Below are 20,955 nucleotides of genomic sequence, written 5' to 3'. Positions count from 1 at the left end.
TGCTGCCTCAGCCAATGAGGACTGAGTGACCCCGTAGAGCAGAGGGTCCCCTTGCACAATAGGAATCATAAGAGTATTGGGGGGGGGGGCTGCTGCACAGAAATACAATTCTGCCTTTAGAACCACTTTAAAGTGAATATTTATTCTCCAAAACCTTATCCCTCCGCTCCACCCCTCCTATGGTTCTCTACACAATTAGCAACCTTTTTTTTGAGTAAACGTTAGACCTCACCCCCCCCCCCCCCCCCTTTGCCTGGGTGAATGAGGTGCACTGATCTCCCTTTGCATCCTTTGACATGTGGCATGCATACCCCAGGAGGCAAAGGGAGCACAGTGCATGTAATTCGCCCAGGCATTGGCTTTTTTTATTGAGGAAAGGAGAAGTGGGCAAGCCTATCGGTGTGTCGTCGGTAGGCGTGCTGGCTGAACCCGAAACAACCAGCAGCCCATCAATGACATCACAGGAAAATATGGCGGTGTGGCATTAAAGGAGTTGTAAAGCCTCGTGTTTTTTCACCTTAAAGGATCACTAAAGGAAATTTTTTTTTTTGCTAAATAGCTTCCTTTACCTTACTGCAGTACTGGTTTCATGTCCTCATTGTTCGTTTTTGCTCTGAAGTAGCTGTAATTCTGCTGTGATCTCCACACTTCCTGCTTGTCTGGCTCCTTATGAAAAATCTGATGGCAGCTTCTCACTGTGGTCTAAGCTGTGTGTCTAAAACTCCTCAGAACCAATCAGATTAATTTTAAAAACAAAACACTGCCCTGGATTTGTTTGTTTTTGTTCTGTGGGTCTCTTTACTTCACATAAACATGAAACCAGTTTAAAACCGAAAGTGAAACTAGAGGCAGATTATATGATAGAATTTAATCTAGTTATCATCATTTTTAAAAGGAATCAGTTAACTTTTATGTCTCTATACCCTGTAAACAGTCATTTCAGCAAAAAAATTGTTTTCCTTTAGTGACCCTTTAATGCATCCTATGCATTAAGGTGAAAAAATACCTTGCACTGTCGGGCCCAACCCCCCCCCCCCGTTTTACTTACCTGAGCCCCGAATCTCCGTGGGTGTGATCCGACGTCGTTCTCCCCAGAACTCTTCATTGGATAGATTGATAGCAGCGCAACCATTGGCTCCCGCTGCTGTCAATCAAATCCAATGACGCGGGCACCGGGGCCGAGTCATACAATCGGCAGCTATGTACGCAGAGTATATGACATGGGAGCTCGCCTGCAAGGTAACCCCCTCGGGAGAAAGCTTCCCAGAGGGGGTTATCTATTGCGGGGAGGAGCCGCCGTGGGCCCCCAGAAGAGGACAATTGATATGAAAACTGCTATTGCATACCTCCACCTTCTAAAAACGCTAGCTGGCTGGCAACTATCCTGATCCAACTGCTTTGACAGTTTTGGTAAAGCAGTTTGGGACACCGACACCCCTGACCTCGCACTTTAATACTCTTGGCACAGAGGTTTGGCATGCCAAAACGCTTAGTACAGCAGCAGGACAAAATGACACTCGATTTTGTCACACGCTCTTTTATAGGACACCAGCTGTCAGACTCCCCTCTTTACGAACACACTACACTGACAGCCAGGAGAGCCATGCCAACCCACCACTGTGTGGACTGATGGGAGGGAGGAGGGAACGGATCCCCGGGAGATGGGGGAGAAGACTTATTGTACTGTAATTCATGAAATGACAGGAGGGAGGCACTACACAGTGAGTGATGCTTAAACCAGAATTGGAGAAAAGGGGTGCACCCAACTGACAGCAGAGAAGGGTAGAGAGGGAGAGGAATGTTGTGACAGCGAATGAAACACGTTGACAGAGCAGGCATTAGAAAGAGAAAGGCTGAGCAGGGGAGGAGTAGGCTGATGGTAGTGATCAAAATGAAATAATGTTGAAACAAGGCATGAAGCGTTGAAAAGGCAGGCAGTGGAAACATCGGAGAAAGATGACAATGGCTCACAATGATCCGGTCACCCAAGAGAGTTTTTTGGAAACCAGGCAATGTCCAGCCCTGATCTAAAGACATGAATAGTTCCAGATCCAACCTACCAATATCTGCCAGAAAAACGTCACCAGGAACACCTTCAGCATGATTTACGTTAAAGTAACATCCATAACAAGCTTCATCCTCCTTCTTCCACTTTGAAATTTCAACGGTTGATCTGTCGAAATATTCGTCTGGATCCAACGGGACGATAGAAATAAATGCTGAAAACTCTTGTTTTACGCGTGGCCCATATATTTTGCTAAAGGATGCCAAGTCTTTAGATTTATTGCCTTTTATTTCACACCATGTCACTTGAAAGGCCTCCATGGGGTGTGAGAGGATACAAGTAAGAGTAATGTCTCCACCAAGTATGGCTGGCTCCGGCTTCATACATCTTACTGGATCAGTATCTGATGGTGGTTGCAAAAATGATTCGCAGACTAAAAGTCAATAGAAAAAAATAAAATAAAAGGTCAGTAGTGTACCTGACTGTATGACTAACAAGTTCACAGGCAATAATCTGGCAACAGAGTATCTTTAATGGTATATTCCACTATAATATATACAGTACAGACCAAAAGTTTGGACACACCTTCTCATTCAAAGAGTTTTCTTTATTTTCATGACTATGAAAATTGTAGATTCACACTGAAGGCATCAAAACTATGAATAACACATGTGGAATTATACATAACAAAAAAGTGTGAAACAACTGAAAATATATTTCATATTCTAGGTTCTTCAAAGTAGCCACCTTTTGCTTTGATTACTGCTTGGCACACTCTTGGCATTCCCTTGATGAGCTTCAAGAGGTAGTCACCTGGCGCAGCACCCCATCACTCTCCTTCTTGGTCAAATAGCCCTTACACAGCCTGGAGGTGTGTTTGGGGTCATTGTCCTGTTGAAAAATAAATAATGGTCCAACTAAATGCAAACCAGATGGAATAGCATGCCGCTGCAAGATGCTGTGGTAGCCATGCTGGTTCAGTATGCCTTCAATTTTGAATAAATCCCCAACAGTGTCACCAGCAAAGCATCCCCACACCATCACACCTCCTCCTCCTCCATGCTTCACAGTGGGAACCAGGCATGTAGAGTCCATCCGTTCACCTTTTCTGCGTCGCACAAAGACACAGGGGTTGGAACCAAAGATCTCAAGTTTGGACTCATCAGACCAAAGCACAGATTTCCACTGGTCTAATGTCCATTCCTTGTGTTCTTTACCCAAACAAGTCTCTTCTGCTTGTTGCCTTTCTTTAGCAGTGGTTTCCTAGCAGATATTCTACCATGAAGGCCTGATTCACACAGTCTCCTCTTACCAGTTCTAGAGATGTGTCTGCTGCAAAAGGTGGAAGAACCTAGAATATGAAATATATTTTCAGTTGTTTCACACTTTTTTGTTATGTATAATTCCACATGTGTTCATTCATAGTTTTGATGCCTTCAGTGTGAATCTACAATTTTCATAGTCATGAAAATAAAGAACTCTTTGAATGAGAAGGTGTGTCCAAACTTTTGGTCTGTACTGTATATATATATATATATTACATATATACACACACACTGAACCTAAGAAAAGTAAAAATCTTCCCTTGCAGTAGGGCTGCCCCCACTCTGAGTTAAAGCGGAGTTCCGGCCACAATTTCACTTTTTAAATATAAATACCCCTGTAATACACAAGCTTAATGTATTCTAGTAAAGTTAGTCTGTAAACTAAGGTTCGTTTTGTTAGGTTGTTACAGCATTTAGACACTTTATTAAATAGAAATTGACATCTTAAGTGTGGGCATCATGAAGCCAGACTGTATGACTTCCTGGATTTCAGCCTTGCAGATCTCACACATGCTCAGTGCTGCACAAGCAGTGTAATAGGTTTCAGATCAGGTTTCAGCACCTGTACTGTCCAAGTCACATGATTCTTTGAGACTGGGGAGTGCACAGACTCCTGGAAAGTTACACCCACTACATTCCCAGGAGTCTGTGCGGTGTAGGTTAGGAAGCTTAAGCACCTAGGTGCAGGAAGAGGGAAGATTAACTATTCTGCCTAGCAACAACACTTTGAAGGCATCTAAAAAAAAAAAAAATGTTCTTAAATGATTAATGACATTTTTTTAAAACTGCTGATGTAATGTTATATTTATGGGTGGAACTCCACTTTAAAGTGATATTAAAGCCTTAGGGTTTTTTCTTTTAGGCTAGGTTTACACCTATGCACATTGGATAACGGTTTCTCCACATCCAATTCGAATAGCAGGAGATTGGGACTTTCTCTCTATGGAGCCAGTTACCAGTCTACGCAGCGGATCCGAAGTGCGACTTTTTGGTCAGTTTCAGATCCGAATTCAGCCCAAAATTCAGTCTGAAACGGTAAATGGAGGCGCACCCGACACCTGCTGTGAGGCACTGCGATCTCAAATGTGAACCCAGCCTTTAAAGTGGAGTTCCAGGATTTTTAAATGTTTATTAAAAGTTTAATAAGCTTTTAATAAACAGACACTCACCTGCTCTACGGTCCAGCGATGCTACGGCCAGAGCTCTGCTCCGGCCGGCGTTCGCATCCTTAGTGTGGGTACCCGGCCATGACAGCTTTTGGCTTCACGGCTGGACACTCACTGCCCATGTGCGAGTGGCGCTGTGCACTGTGATTGGTCAGGCGATCGCCTGGGACCTGTCACGTGTCCCAGGCGATCGCCTACAGGGAGAGGCCGCTGTAGGCGATATGACGTATCGCCTAGGCAGTCCCTGGGCGGAAGGAGGAAGTGGGACAGGAAGTCCCACTCCTCCTGAAGCCCCCACTCCCCCCCCAAAAAAATGACATGCCAAATGTGGCATGTAAGGGGGAAAGGAGTGGATTAAGTGGAAGTTCCACTTTGGGGTGGAACTCCGCTTTAACAACATGTTATTCTTGCCTGCTCTGTGCAATAATTTTGCACAGAGCAGCCCCGAACCTCCTGTTCTCCACCGACACTCCTGGCCCTTCCCCCTTGCAGAGTGCACCCAAAGCAAGCTGCTTGCTGTGGGGGCACTCATGCGTGCTCACTCCCAGGCTGCCTCTGAGTCAATAAGACACACAGTGCATGGCTCGGCCATGACCCCTGCTCCCTTCTCACTGGCTGAGAGAAGGGAGCCACAGAGAAGCCACGGCTGACAGCTCAGCGTGGGATCCGGTTGGAGCGGGTCAGATCGGCTTCCAAAAAGGTATGTATACTCGTTATTTTCTTTACAGTGTTAGATCCGTGGTGTGTATAGATGCAGGGATTTTAGTTTTTGCATGGACCCCTTTAATCCTTGGGTAGCCTCTCTGCAAAGGAGTATTTTTTTAATATATTTTTTGCATTGGCACCCACAAAGCATGGCAACCACAATCAGTGGATCGCGGGACAATGCAAAGGCTCCTGCGGGCACACCTTTTGGCTACATGTCCGTACTTCAGTTACAGGACTAGAGGAACAATGACTCAACAGACTACGAGTGGCAAAGGAGACTTGTAGTTCATTCATTTACAGATCTCTGAAAATGAAGGATGCAGCTGTGTGGGCAGAGCCATGCCAAATTTAAAAAAAAAAGTGACAGGAGCTGCTGGGTAGAAGAACCTTGCAATCCTTTTAAGAGTGGGTGCAGGGCAGTTTGGAGCAATCTATAAAAGGTGGATTAGCAAGAATAAAAAACAAAAACACAAACACACGCTTCTCGAAAAATCTGAATATCATCAAAAAGTTAATTTATTTCAGTAATTCCTTTCAAAAAGTGAAACTTGTATATTATATAGGATTTATTGCACACAGAGTGAGATATTTCAAGTAACGTATTTATCGGGGTATTGCGCGCTCCGGCATATAGCGCGCACCCCTAAAGTGGACCCGCATTCCTGTGGAAAAAAGATTTTTGTACTTACAGTTTTGGTGTCTTGCGCGGCGTCCATGTCGGGTCTGGCGTCCGTCTGCGGCTTCGGGTGTCCTCTTCGTCGGGTCCGGAGTCCTTCTGCGGCGTCCTCCCCGCTCGTTTCCCGCGCCGAGTTTGAATACTGCGCCAGCATATACTGAGTGCAGTACACTCGTGTATAGTCGGGCAGGCTCGGCTACTCTCGCGCTCACATCCTGTACGTGAGCACGAGAGGCGCCGAGACTGCCCGACTATACACGAGTGTACTGCGCTCGGTATATGCCGGCGCAGTATTCAAACTCGGCGCGGGAAAGCGGGTATCGGCGTATATCGCGCACCCACGATTTTGCCCTGATTTTCAGGGCAAAAAAGTGCACGGTATACGCCGATAAATACGGTATTTCTTTCTTTTAATTTTGATGATTATGGCTTACAGCTAGTGAAAACCCCAAATTCTGTATCTCAGATGGAATAGAATATTACCAATAAAGAAAAGGATTTTTAATACAGAAATGTCGGTTTACAGAAAAGTATGTCCATGTACAGTATAGTATGCACTCAATACTTGGTCGGGTCTCCTTTTGCATGAATTACGGCATCATTGCAACGTGGCATTGAGGCGATCAGCCTGTGGCACTGCTGAGGTGTTATGGAAGCCCAGGTTGCTTTCATTGCGGCCTTCAGTTTGTCTGCATTGTTGGGTCTGGTGTCTCAACTTCCTCTTGACAATACCTCACAGATTCTCTATGGGGTTTAGGTCAGGCGAGTTTGCTGGTCAATCAAGCACTGTGATACCATGATCATTAAACCAGGTATTGGTACTTTTGGCAGTGTGGGCAGGTGCCAAGTCCTGCTGGAAAATAAAATCGGCATGAATTGCTCTAGAATTGCCTAGTAGAGGGTCGTGCTGACTGTGGACTTGATAAAACACAGTGGACTAACACCAGCAGATGACACGGCTTCCCAAATCATCACTGACTGTGGAAACTTCACACTAGACATCATGCAACTTGGATCCTGTGCCTCTCCACTCTTCCTCCAGACTCTGGGACCTCAATTTCCAAATTTCACCCGAAAAGAGGACTTTGGACCACTGAGCAACAATCCAGTCCTTTTTCTCCTTTGCCCAGGTAAGATGCTGCTGACTTTGGGCTAGATTCAAGTAGCCCGCCGTTAAGTTTGAGCGGGCGTAGCTTATGTTATTTAGGCTACGCCGCCGCAATTTACACAGGCAAGTGCAGTATTCACAAAGCACTTGCTCCGTAAGTTGTGGTGGCGTAGCGTAAACGGGGCCGGCGTAAGCGCGCCCAATTCAAATGAGTATGAGGGGGGCATGTTTTATGTAAATGAGTGGTGACCCGACGTGATTGATGTTTTTCCCCGAACGGCGCATGCGCCGTCCATGGAATTTCCCAGTGTGCATTGCTCTAAAGTACATCACAAGGACGTCATTGGTTTCCACGTGGACGTAAATTACGTCCAGCCCTACTCGCGAACGACTTACGCAACCGACGTAAAAAATGCAAAATTCGACGCGGGAACGACGTCCATACTTAACATTGCGTACGCCTCATAATAGCAGGAGCAACCTTACGCCGAAAAAGCCTAACGTAAACGACGTAAAAAAATAGTGCCGGGCGTACGTAAATTTGTGAATCGGCGTATCTAGGTCATTTGCATATTTTACTCCGAAAACGACGGAAGTGCCACCTAGCAGGCAGCGTAAATATGCACCCTAAGATACGACGGCGTAAGAGACTTACGCCAGTCGGATCTTAGGCTAATGTCGGCGTATCTTGCTTTCTGAATACAGAAAGAAGATACGCCGGCACAGCATTAAATTCACGCGGCGTATCTATAGATACGCCGGCGTAAATCAATGCTGAATCTAGCCCTATGTCTCTGGTTCAGGAGTAGCTTGATACAAGCAATGTGACAACTGTAGCCCATGTCCTGGATACGTCTGTGTGGTGGCTCTTGAAGCACTGACACCAGTCGTAGCCCTCTGCTTGTGAATCTCCCCTAAATTCTTGAATGGCCTTTGCTATACAATGCTCTCAAGGCTTCGCTCATCCCTGATGCTTGTGCACTTTTTTTACCACACTTTTTCCTCCCACTCAACTTCCCATTAATATGCTTGGAAACAGCACTCTGTGAACAGCCAACTTTCTCTAGCAATTACCTTTTTGTGACTTGCTTTCCTTGTTATGGGTGTCAATGACGGTCTTCTGGACGATTGTCTAGTCTGCAGTCTTCCTCATATTTCACAAAGCACTTGCCTGTAAAGTTGAGCCGGCGTAACGTAAATCCCCCGGCGGAATTCAAATTCCGCGGGTAGGGGGCGTGAAACATTTAAATCAGGCGCGTGCCCGCACCGAACTAACTGCGCATGCGCCGGCCGCGACTTGATCCCAGTGCGCATGCTCCAAATGTCAAATTGTCATGCTTTCGACGTGAACGTAAAATACATCCGTATTCGCGAACGACTTACGCAAACGACGTAAAAAATTCAAAACTTGGCACGGGAACGACGCCCATACTTAACATTAGCTACGCCTCATAGCAGGGGTAACTATACGCCGGAAAAAGCCGAACGCAAACGACGTAAAAAAAAAGCGCCGGGCGGTCGTTCGTTTCTCAATCGGCGTAACTCCTCATTTGCATATTCGTCGCGTAAAAGATACGGAAGCGCCACCTAGCGGCCGGCCTGGAATTGCAGCCTAAGATCCGACGGTGTAAGTCACTTACACCTGGCGGATCTTAGGGAGATCTATGCGTAACTGATTCTCTGAATCAAGCGCATAGATACGACCGGCCGGACTCAGAGATACGCCGGCGTATCTCCTCTATGAATCTAGCCCCATGAGTCTACAATATTGAACTTTCACAATATTCTAATTTTCTGAGATACAGAATTTGGGGTTTTCACTGGCTGTAAGCCATAATGATCACAATTAAAATAAAGAATTGCTTTAAATATATCACTCTGTGTGTCTGTACTGAAATAAATGAATTTTTTGATGATATTAATAATAATTTGAGATGTGTGTATATTACAGTATAGACACTGAATATAGGAATATGATGTTCATGGTAGAAGAACCCCACAATCCAGGTACAGGGGGGGCTGCAGAATGCCACATTTATTTTACCCAAAATATAGGTGGTACCGTGAAACTTGGCCAGCATGGTGGACTTGGCCTTTAACCCTTTCGCTGCCAGAGCTGTTTTTGCATTTATTTATTTTTTATATTTGTTTCACGCATCAAAAAAAAATATATTAGGCCTGAAGATTACATAAAAACCCCCAAACTTCATATATTTTCTAAAAGCAGACACACCTAGAGAATAAAATAGTGGTAGTTTAATTTTGTTATTTAGCGCGATATTACAGCAAAGGTCTAGGAAATTCAAAATTTCAGTCAAAAATACATTGTTGACAAATGCGGATGTAAATAAATGATCGTTTTTCCATAGAGATGCATTGACACCTGTTTTTCATCCGTCATCGAATGGATGAAAAACGAACGGACAAACTAACTGCATTTGTGAAAGGGGCCTTAGGGTTAAAGTGACATAAAACAACATCCTTATTATATAATAATAATAATCCATGACTTAAAGAGGAAGTAAACCCTGATGGGGTCCACCATAATGTTGCAGTCACGATAAAAATTGATGATCGCCGCCATTACTAGTAAAAAAATAAAAAATAAAACAATAAAAATGCCATAAAACTATTGCCAATTTTGTAGACGCTATAACTTTTGCGTAAACAAATCAATATACGCTTGTTGCGTTTTTTTTAACCAAAAATATGTAGAAGAATACGTATCGGCCTAAACTGATGAAAAAAAAAAATTATATATAATTTTTGGGAATATTTATTATAGCAAAAAGTAAAAAATATTGCTTTTTTTTTTTCAAAATTGTCGCTCTATTTTTGTTCATAGCGCAAAAAAGAAAACCTGCAGAGGTGATCAAATACCACCAAAAGAAATCTCTATTTGTGGGGGAAAAGAACGTTAATTTTGTTTGGGAACCACGTTGCACGACCACGCAATTGTCAGTTAAAGCGTCGCAGTTGCGAATCGCTAAAAAAAAAAATGGGCCGGTCATTGTGCAGCCAAATCCTCCAGGGCTGAAGTGGTTAACATAGGAGGGCTGTGCACTACATGTCCTCCCTATGATGCTCCTTAAAGGGGTTGTACAATTTTTTTCCCTAAATAGCTTCCTTTACCTTAGTGCAGTCCTCCTTCACTCATAAAGGAAGCTATTTAGGGAAAAAAAATTGTACCTTTACAACCCCTTGCTCCCCTCCTTGGTTTAGATTTTCTATGCCCAGATGATTTCCAGTGGTCCGCGTGCGGATCCTGGTGGCTGGTGCGCTCTTTCTGGGTGTCCCCATGCTGGGGTACACCCGGATGTGGCATCTGTGTGCACACGTGTCTGGTCGTCTTCTACACACACCGCTGTATATGACCTCATCTCACGTCACCGAAAATTACGCTTTCAGGATCCCCCACTGGAATTGCAGGATGTTACACTGCCACACGTGCCCGGAAGTGACGTTTGCAGGTCACTGGCACAGCTTCTGGCACGCATAGTGCAGCTACACGTGCGGGAAGCCGGCTGGCGTACTTTCCTATGGCCGAAGTTAGTGGTGGCATGATTCACACATTCCAGAAGCTCGTCTAGTGTTTTCATCTTCTATGCTCCTGGGCTCACATCGTAAATGCCTTTTTGGGGCACCTTGTACACTCCTCAGCCACATACAACTGGTTGTAATCAGGTGGGAGCGAGTATGTATATACAGATATAGAGTGCATGGCGCTTAAAGAGATCTAGGTTAACCACTTCATTACTGGGCACCTAAACCCCCTTCGTGTCCATACCGATTTTCAGCTTTCAGCGCTGACGCATTTTGAATGACAATTGCGCGGTCATACAGCGCTGTACCCAAATTATATTTTTATCATTTTTTCCCCACAAAGAGAGCTTTCTTTTGGTGGTATTTGATCATCTCTGCGATTAAAAATTTTTGCGCTATAAACATAAAAAGACAGAAAATTTAGAAAAAAAAAAAATATATATATTTTTTACTTTTTGTTACAATAATATCCCAGTTTAGGCCGATACGTATTCTTCTACATATTTTTGTTAAAAGAAAAACGCAATAAGCGCTTATTGATTGGTTTGCGCAAAAGTTATAGTGCCTACAAAATAGGGGATAGATTTATGATTTTTTTTTTACTAGTAATGGCGGCGATCTGCGATTTTGTTTTGTCAGGCCTGCGATATTGCGGCGGATGTATCGGACACAATTTTGGGACCATCCACCATTTATACAGCGATCAGTGCTATAAAAATGCACTAATTACTGTATAAATGTGACTGGCAGGGAAGGGGTTAACACTAGGGGGTGAGGAAGGGGTTAAATGTGTATCCTGGGTGTGTTCTAACTGTGTGGGGGGAGGGGGGTGACCGATGCTGTGTCCCTATGTACAAGGGACACAGATCGGTCTCCTCTCTCCCTGACAGGACGTGGAGCTCTGTGTTTACACACAGAGCTCCACGTCCCTGCTGTCACCGCCGATCGCGGGTACCTGGCGGACATCGCGGCCGCCAGGCACTCGCTTCGGCTTCCCAGCGATGCGCCGGGCACGTTGTTTCCCCGCTGCGTGCCCCCCAGCGGCGCACACAGGGAATGACAACAGGACGTCCACCCGTCACTTGAGAGCCGCGCTGTGGACGTCTTTTGTCCATAGCGCGGATCCCAAGTGGTTAACAAAGAATTGTAATGTATATTGCGGTTTTCTTTCTATTTTATGTCTTATTGTGCATTTAACATTGCGATCTCGCTTCCTTGTATAGAGGGGTGTATACATGTATGAAGTGTGTGTAGGGGTGTATACATGTATGAAGTGTGTGTAGGGGTGTATACATGTATGAAGTGTGTGTAGGGGTGTATACATGTATGAAGTGTGTGTAGGGGTGTATACATGTATGAAGTGTGTGTAGGGGTGTATACATGTATGAAGTGTGTGTAGGGGTGTATACATGTATGAAGTGTGTGTAGGGGAGTATACATGTATGAAGTGTGTGTAGGGGTGTATACATGTATGAAGTGTGTGTAGGGGTGTATACATGTATGAAGTGTGTGTAGGGGTGTATACATGTATGAAGTGTGTGTAGGGTGTATACATGTATGAAGTGTGTGTAGGGTGTATACATGTATGAAGTGTGTGTAGGGGTGTATACATGTATGAAGTGTGTGTAGGGGTGTATACATGTATGAAGTGTGTGTAGGGGTGTATACATGTATGAAGTGTGTGTAGGGGTGTATACATGTATGAAGAGTGTGTAGGGGTGTATACATGTATGAAGTGTGTGTAGGGTGTATACATGTATGAAGTGTGTGTAGGGGAGTATACATGTATGAAGTGTGTGTAGGGGTGTATACATGTATGAAGTGTGTGTAGGGGTGTATACATGTATGAAGTGTGTGTAGGGGTGTATACGTGTATGAAGTGTGTGTAGGGGTGTATACATGTATGAAGTGTGTGTAGGGTGTATACATGTATGAAGTGTGTGTAGGGTGTATACATGTATGAAGTGTGTGTAGGGGTGTATACATGTATGAAGTGTGTGTAGGGTGTATACATGTATGAAGTGTGTGTAGGGTGTATACGTGTATGAAGTGTGTGTAGGGGTGTATACATGTATGAAGTGTGTGTAGGGGTGTATACATGTATGAAGTGTGTGTATATGATGTCTGGTGACTTATGTCCCTAATGGGGAATTAAATATTTGTTTTATGTTTAATTCATTGTATTGGCCCTTCCACATAAGGGAGGGGCTTGGCGCACATGATGCAATTCACTTGATCCCAGTCATCCTCTAAAAATCATCTACCTGCATACCAAACTCATCTCTGAAGAAGAGGGGATACCCCTCGAAACGCGTCAGCTTTCTTTGGACTTTCATCCCACCCAAGTTTACTGGCCAGCAAATCTTGCTGGATGATGCATATGATGGACTTTTTTATCACCATCTTGGTTTTACCACTCGCTTGTGAGTATGCAATTTTACCTTTAAATAAATGCCAGTGTTATAAAGGTAACGCGCAAGGCTGGTGCGCCCTCTGTCCTTGTTTTCTCATTTACTAACGAACCCTGACCTGTCACTACTGATCTCTGCGTCACTTACCACCGACCTCTGAACTCCACCTTACATACTACCGACCCCTGACCTCCGCCTCACTTACAACTGACCCCTGACCTCCGCCTCACTTACTACTGACCTCGGCCTCACTTACTACTGACCCCTGACCTCCGCCTCACTTACTACCGACCCCTGACCTCCGCCTCACTTACTACTGACCTCGGCCTCACTTACTACTGACCCCCGCCTCACTTACTACTGACCCCTGACCTCCACCTCACTTACTACTGACCCCCGCCTCACTTACTACCGACCTCCGCCTCACTTACTACCGACCCCTGACCTCCGCCTCACCTACTACTGACCCCTGACCTCCGCCTCACTTACTACCGACCCCTGACCTCCGCCTCACTTACTACCGACCCTGACCTCCGCCTCACTTACTGCCGACCCCTGACCTCCGCCTCACTTACTACTGACCCCTGACCTCCGCCTCACTTACTACCAACCCCTGAACTCTGCCTCACTTACTACTGACCCCTGACCTCCGCCTCACTCACTACCGACCCCTGACCTCCGCCTCACTTACTACTGACCCTGACCTCCGCCTCACTTACTACCGACCCCTGACCTCCGCCTCACTCACTACCCCTGAACTCCGCCTCACTTACTACCGACCCCTGACCTCCGCCTCACTCACTACCCCTGAACTCTGCCTCACTTACTACCGACCCCTGACCTCCGCCTCACTCACTACCCCTGAACTCCGCCTCACTTACTACCGACCCCTGACCTCCGCCTCACTCACTACCCTGAACTCCGCCTCACTTACTACCGACCCCTTGACCTCCGCCTCACTCACTACCCTGAACTCTGCCTCACTTACTACCGACCCCTGACCTCCGCCTCACTTACTACCGACCCCCTCCTCACATACTACGACCCCTGACCTCCGCCTCACTCACTACCCCTGAACTCCGCCTCACTTACTACCGACCCCTGACCTCCGCCTCACTTACTACCGACCCCCTCCTCACATACTACCGACCCCTGACCTCCGCCTCACTTACTACCGACCCCAAAGTTGAGAAGGGACACAGAATACAGAGATCTGTAGTAGGTGTTCCTCTTCTCTCACAGTACAAACCTATTCCTCTGCACTGCTCACCTATGTCCTTCTCCCCCCACCACTACTTGGTACACTCCGGCTCTTGTCCCCCCCCCCATGTCTAGTAGGCGTAGCTAAATTTAACCAACCATAGCCCCGCCCACTGGTTCAGAGACTAGAAGGGGCGGGGTCCGGAGTGTACCAAGAGTGGGGGAGTGGGGTGGTGGGAGAAGAGAGAGGTGCACTGTCCCGTACATTCACAGCAGCGGTCACCGCTTATACGAGGCAGAGTGCGGGGGGGGGGGAGCGTCGGATCCACCATTAGTCGTGTAATAGATGAGGTGACATCCCTCGCTCCTCCCTGTACACCGCACACATGGATGCGATGCGGACAGGACTTCCTCCCTCATACACAGGACGATACTCACTGCTGGCTGACATTACACATGGGATCAGCAAGAGGCTGACCCAGAACACCTCCATCTGTCCGATATCATGGCGGAAAAGAACAGGGGCAGTAGGGAAGCTACGATGTGCGCAAATCAAATCTCCCGCCCATATACGTTCAACCAATCAGAGACTAGATAGCTGTGAGGGAAGCTACGCTTTGCGCAAATCAAATCTCCCGCCCATATACGTTCAACCAATCAGAGACTAGATAGCTGTGACGGCTTTGACAGCGAGCTGCGCATGCGCGTCAGTGCTTCCTTCCCCAGAAGCTCTGAATACCAGAACGCTGTATTGTAGCCGTGGAATGAGAAATGGCGACCTGACTCCCCCCATAGAGGAAGGTGTGATGAGGGATGTATGAGAATATTCACACTGAATGGCCGTCAGACAGGAAAATGTGCAGATCTACAGAATACAGGAAGTAGAATTGTCCTTATAAATCAGAAATATTGTGATTGACCTCATAAAAAGCTGATTATAGTGTGTTTTTTAACCACTTCATTACTGGGCACTTAAAGCGGGAGTTCACCCGAATTTTTTTTTTAACATTAGATTGAGGCTCATTTTGTGAAGGGGAATCGGGTAGTTTTTTTAAAAATTGAAGCAGTACTTACCGTGTTAGAGAGCGATCTTCTCCGCCGCTTCCAGGTATGGTCTTCGGGACTGGGCGTTCCTATTTGATTGACAGCCTTCCGACGGTCGCATACATCGCGTCACAAGTAGCCGAAAGAAGCCGAACGTCGGTGCGGCTCTATTCGGCGCCTGCGCACCGACGTTCGGCTACTTTCGGAAAATCGTGACGCGATAGATGCGACCGTCGGAAGCCTGTCAATCAAATAGGAACGCCCAGTCCCACAGCCCATACCCGGAAGCGGCGGAGAAGATCGCTCTCTAAAACGGTAAGTACTGCTTCGATTTTTAAAAAAAAACACCCGATTCCCCTTCACAAAATGAGCCTCAATCTAAGGTTAAAAATTAAGTTTTCGGGTGAACCTCCACTTTAAACCCCCTTCCCACCCAGACCAATTTTCAGCACTGATGCATTTTGAATGACAATTGCGCGGTCATACAACACTGTACCCAAATTATATTTTTATTCCCCCCCCCCCTCAAATAGAGCTTTCTTTTGGTGGTATTTGATCACCTCTGCGGTTTTTATTTTAATGCGCTATAAACAAAGCAAAAAAAAGCGACAATTTAAAAAAACACTATTTTGTATTTTTTGCTATAATAAATATCAAAAAAACGAATAATAAAAAAAATTCTTTATCAGTTTAGGCCGATATGTATTCTTCTACATATTTTTGGTAAAAAAAAATAATCGTAATAAGCGTATATTGATTGGTTTGCACAATCAAGACAGATCGGACACTTTTGACACTATTTTGGGACCATTGACATCTATACGGCGATCAGAGCTAAAAATAGCCACTGATTACTTTACAAATCTCGCTGGCAGGGAAGGTTAACACTAGGGGGTGATCAAGGTGCTAAATGTGTTCCATAGTGTGTGTTCTAACTGTAGGGGGGGTGGGACTGCCTGGGGGAGGAGACCAGTAGGAACACAGATCGGTCTCCTCTCCCCTGAGAGAATCGGGATGTGTGTGTTTACACACACATCCCCATTCTCATTCTGCTGCGAATGATAGCAAGTGCCCGGCGGATGGCGAGATATGCGGCGGGCATGCACGAGCGATGAAGGTGAGGAGAGTGGAACATGAACTGCCATTAAAGCCCTGTACACACAGGGCCAGAATCTCGTCAGGAAAAAAACGTTGGGGTAGATTCAGAAAGCAACTACGCCTGTGTATCCATAGATACGCAGCGTAATTGCTAAGTAGCGCCGGCGTATCTACTTTCTGTATTCAGAAAGCTCGATACGCCGACTGTAGCTTAAGATACAACTGGCATAAGTCTCTTATGCCGTTGTATCTTAGGGTGCATTCTGACGCTGGCCGCTAGGTGGCGCACCCGTAGTTGTCAGCGTAGAGTATGCAAATTGCATACTCACGCCGATTCACAAACGTACGCGCGGCCGGCACTGTTTTTTTACGTCGTTTGCGTACGTCGTTTTCGCCGTAAGGCTGCTCCTGCTATTAGGAGGCGCAGCCAATGGTAAGTATGGACGTCGTTTCCCCGTCGCGATTTTCAAATTTTGCGTCGTTTGCGTAACTCGTTCGTGAATGGCACTGGACGCCATTTACGTTCACGTCAAAGCCAATGACGTCCTTGCGACGTCATTTACCGCAATGCACAACGGGAAATTTTCCCGACAGAGCATGCGCAGTACGTTCGGCGCGGAAACGCGCCTAATTTAAATGATCCACGCCCCCTACGGGATCATTTAAATTACGCAAGCTTACGCCGACCCCTTTTACGAAACGCCGCTGCAAATTACGGAGCAAATGCTTCGTGAATGCAGCGTAGCTCCAGTCATTTACGGAGGCGTAGCGTAAAAACGTATCAGTGCGCGCCCCTACCTGAATCTGGGCCACTGTTTTCCCTGACGAGATTCTTGGCAAGAATCTCTTGCCGCTCGAGTGTACAGACACTCTTTTCAAAAGAACCGCGGTTCTCTTGAAAGGCAAGAACGCGGTGACGTCATCGCGTACGAAGAGCATGCGCTCGTCACATTCGATGCGGTCGCCGCCATCTTGCTGCACCCTGCCTATGCCTAGGAAGTCATTTCGAGCATGCGCGGGTTTCCACGGCGACAGGTAAGTATACAAACTCTCGGGTTTCATGGCAGGAAAACTGCCGAGAATCTCACGACAAGAAAAATAGAGAACATGTTCTCTATTTTTCTCCTCTAGATTCTGGGGAGTTTTCTTGCCGAGAAACCTGAAAGCCTCATACACACGCTCGGTATACTCGGCAAGAAAGCTCTGCCAGCAGTTTTCTTGCTGGTTCTTGCCGAATAAACCGGGCGTGTGTACGGGGCTTAAAGGGTCACTAAAGGAAAAAACATTTTTGCCTAAAATTAATGTCTGCAAGGTAGACAGATCGAATAGTGTAATGATTCTGTTAAAAAACGAGTAAATACCTATTAAATTCCTTCATCTATATCACCTCCGGCATTCTAATTTCTGTTCTCTCATTCACTTCCTGGTTTGTGGCGCTCGTTCATGTAAGAACTACATTTCCCAGTATGAATTGCGGCACGCCCAGTAATTCACACCTACTTGAAGTCTCTAACACGTAGAGAGCGTCCTGCCGCACAGATGTAGTTCCCAGGAGGGGGTGAGCACGTCACTGACCACCGCAGTAAAGCCTCCCTTCACGGTGGTCAGTAACAATCAGACAAGCAGGAAGTGAACAGAACAGAGAAGAAATAGAGCAACTTCTGAGCAAAAACGAACAATGAGGAAGTGAAAAGAGGGATGTCTGCAGGTAAAGGATGCTTATTATGAAAAAAAAAAATTCCTTTACAACCCCTTTAAGGGTTTGAATACCAAAGAGCCACTAGACCGGTTTTTGTTTAAGGTGAGCTGCTAGGGCACACTCCTGGCGGATGCCTGGATGGTGGGAATAAACTTTCAAGAACTGTTTTTTGAGAACGTGATCTTCACATCTCATGACTTTTTGATGCACATGCACTTTATTATTTGGGACTTAGTTAATTGTCTTTTTTATGTAAAATCAGATCAATACCTGCTTTTCAATACCTGCCAGCGTAAGGTCGCGGAATTCAAATGATAAAGATGTGGGCGTGTTTTATCTTAATTTTACTTGACCCGATGTAAATGACGTTTTTTTCTGAACGGTGCATGCGCCGTGCATAGGGGTATCCCAGTGCGCATGCTCCAAATTAACCCGCAACAAGCCAATGCTTTCGAGTTGAACGTCATTCTACACAAAACCCTATTCGCGAACGTTTTACGCAAACAACTAACATACTTAACATTGGCTACGCCTCATATAGCAGGGGTAACGTTACGCCGAAAAAAGCCTTACGGAAACGACGTTAAAATATGCGCCGGACATACGTTTATGGATTCGTGTATCTAGCTAATTTGCATACTCGACGTGGAAATCAACGGAAACGCCACCTAGCGGCCAGCATAAATATGCACCTTAGATCGTACGCCAGTACCTTAGATCGTATGCCAGTCGGATCTAGCCCAGCTTCAGGCGTATCTTGTTTTGTGGATACAAAACAAAGATACGCCGGAGCAAACTAGAAGTTACGCGGCGTATCAATAGATACGCCAGCGTAACTGCTTCGTGGATCAGGCCCATAGTGTTTACAAAATAGGGGGAAGTTTTATTGCATTTTTATTAATAATTTTTTTTTTACTACTAATGGCGATCAGCGATTTTTTTTCGTGACCGAAACATTATGGCGGACACTTCGGACAATTTTGACAAATTTTTGGGACAATTGTCATTTTCACAGCAAAAAATGCTATAAAAATTAATTGTTTACTGTGAAAATGACAATTGCAGTTTGGGAGTTAACCACTAGGGGGCGCTGAATGGGTTAAGTGTGACCTCATCTGTGTTTCTAACTGTAGGGGGGCGGGGCTGGACGTGTGACGTCATTGATCGTGCTTCCCTATATCAGGGAACATACAATCAATGACAGCGCCACAGTGAAGAACGGGGAAGGTGTGTTTACACACAGCTTTCCTGATTCTTCAGCTCCGGGGACCGATCGCGGGACTCCAGCGGCGACCGGGTCCGCGGGTCCCGCGGCCATGGAGCTTCGGACCGGGTCGCGGGCGCGACCCATGGCTGGGCACTTAAAGAGGACGTACAGGTACGTGCTTGTGCCCAGCCGTGCCATTCTGCCGACGTATATGTGCAGGAGGCAGTCCTGCACATATAAGTGGTTAAAAAAAAAAGTTCTCTCGGGAGTAATAAACGCTCATATAAGGCCCCTTTCACACGGGGCGGATCAGTAATGATCCGCCTCTGTATGCTCAGCGGGGATCGCTCCATTGATCCGCTGACACCCGCAATCTCATAGGGACCAATGTATTTCCCTTTTTCATCCGCAAACGGACGGATGAAAAAGCGGACATACGGTCCGCACGTGTGAAAGGGGCCTAAAGCATTTTTTGTACAAAGTCTAGAAGAGTTGTATGTTTTTTCTGCCAGTGTAGCAGTAGAAGCAGTACATAGTCGAAATTGTGACAAAAGGCATCAATATACAGTATACAGATAATCCTCCGTAAAGTTAGGGTGGCAATGGCCTAATGACACAATATAACATGTATAGAGCAAAACTTGCAAAGAATCCATTAATGAAAGCTAATTAGAAGTTTGTAATGTTAAAGGCAAACAGTCACAAAAAATGCCAAAGAGACAACTTCAGGGCAATTGAGTCAATATCATGCTTACCAATCCACTGGCATCCTAACTTTTCTGTAACCCAAAAAAGAAGATTTGAGCAAGAGGCCAGTGTTCTATCAGAATAGGCAACCCGTCAGATTAGGTAACGGAAGTGACGTTCCGTCAGCTGAATACCTACTGCCCATGCGTAGCAGGTTTGCTAATGTGACAGAACACCTGCAGTCAGATAAAGGCAGCGGTGGACAAGTTACTACACCCAGCTACGTCTTGACTTTCACAGTCATTTTAGCAATAAACTGAGCGGATGTATATAAATATAGTATATTGACATCTGTGATGCTGTTTTGAATGTTACATTTTGAAAGAAGCTGGATGCCGGTGCAGTGTCATATTCTGCTCCCTATCTCAGAATGCTCCGGAAGTCACGTGGCAGCGAACTGCGCATGCGCAATGCGTTCCAACGCCAAATGTGATGCGTTCCAGGGTATTAACGACACTACCCTTCAGTGAACCATCACAATTTGTCACGGAAGTGACGTATAAGGCCGCGTACAGACGAGCAAACATGTACGATGAAACCGGTCCGCCGGACCGTTTTCACCGTACATGTCTGCCCGGGGTTTTCTGTATGATGGCTGTACTCACCATCATACAGAAATCCGCGCGTAAACAATACGCGGGGCGTGGCCGCGCCGTCGCCGCGACGATGACGCGGCAACGTGGGCGGCTCTGCCAGTTCAATGCTTCCCCTTAGCGTCGAAGTCATTCGACGCATGCGAGGGATGGCGGGCGCTCGGACATGTACGGTAGGTCTGTACAGACGACCGAACATTTCCGAGCGGATAGGATTCCAGCGGGTATGTTTCTAAACAAGTTTGGAAATGTTTGCCTGCTGGAAAAAGGCCCGGCGGGCAAATGTACGCTGAAATCCTGTCCGCTCGGGCCTACACACGACCGAACATGTCTGCTGAAACTGGTCCGTGGACCAGTTTCAGCAGACATGTTCGGTCGTGTGTACGGGGCCTTACCATACACGGAGCGGGGGGGACAGAGAGAGA

General features: G+C 46.1%; 1 protein-coding gene across 1 annotated transcript in view; it reads right to left on the bottom strand.

The window, feature by feature from the left end:
• LOC120927973 overlaps nucleotides 1-14,708 on the bottom strand; it is a 76,031-nt gene extending 61,323 nt beyond the window's left edge. The window contains exons 1-2 of the mRNA XM_040339008.1: nucleotides 14,581-14,708; nucleotides 2,061-2,438 (exon numbers count right to left, since the gene is read on the bottom strand). Coding sequence (XP_040194942.1) covers nucleotides 2,061-2,438; nucleotides 14,581-14,635 — 433 coding nt within the window. The 5' untranslated portion in view covers nucleotides 14,636-14,708. The remainder of the gene's footprint in view (nucleotides 1-2,060; nucleotides 2,439-14,580) is intronic.
• Nucleotides 14,709-20,955: the final 6,247 nt, after the last annotated feature.

Source organism: Rana temporaria, chromosome 2, assembly GCF_905171775.1.
Source record: "Rana temporaria chromosome 2, aRanTem1.1, whole genome shotgun sequence".
NCBI classification, from domain to species: Eukaryota; Metazoa; Chordata; class Amphibia; order Anura; family Ranidae; genus Rana; species Rana temporaria.
Note: the sequence above shows the minus strand (reverse complement) of the source record. Positions and strands in the feature narration are given on the sequence as shown.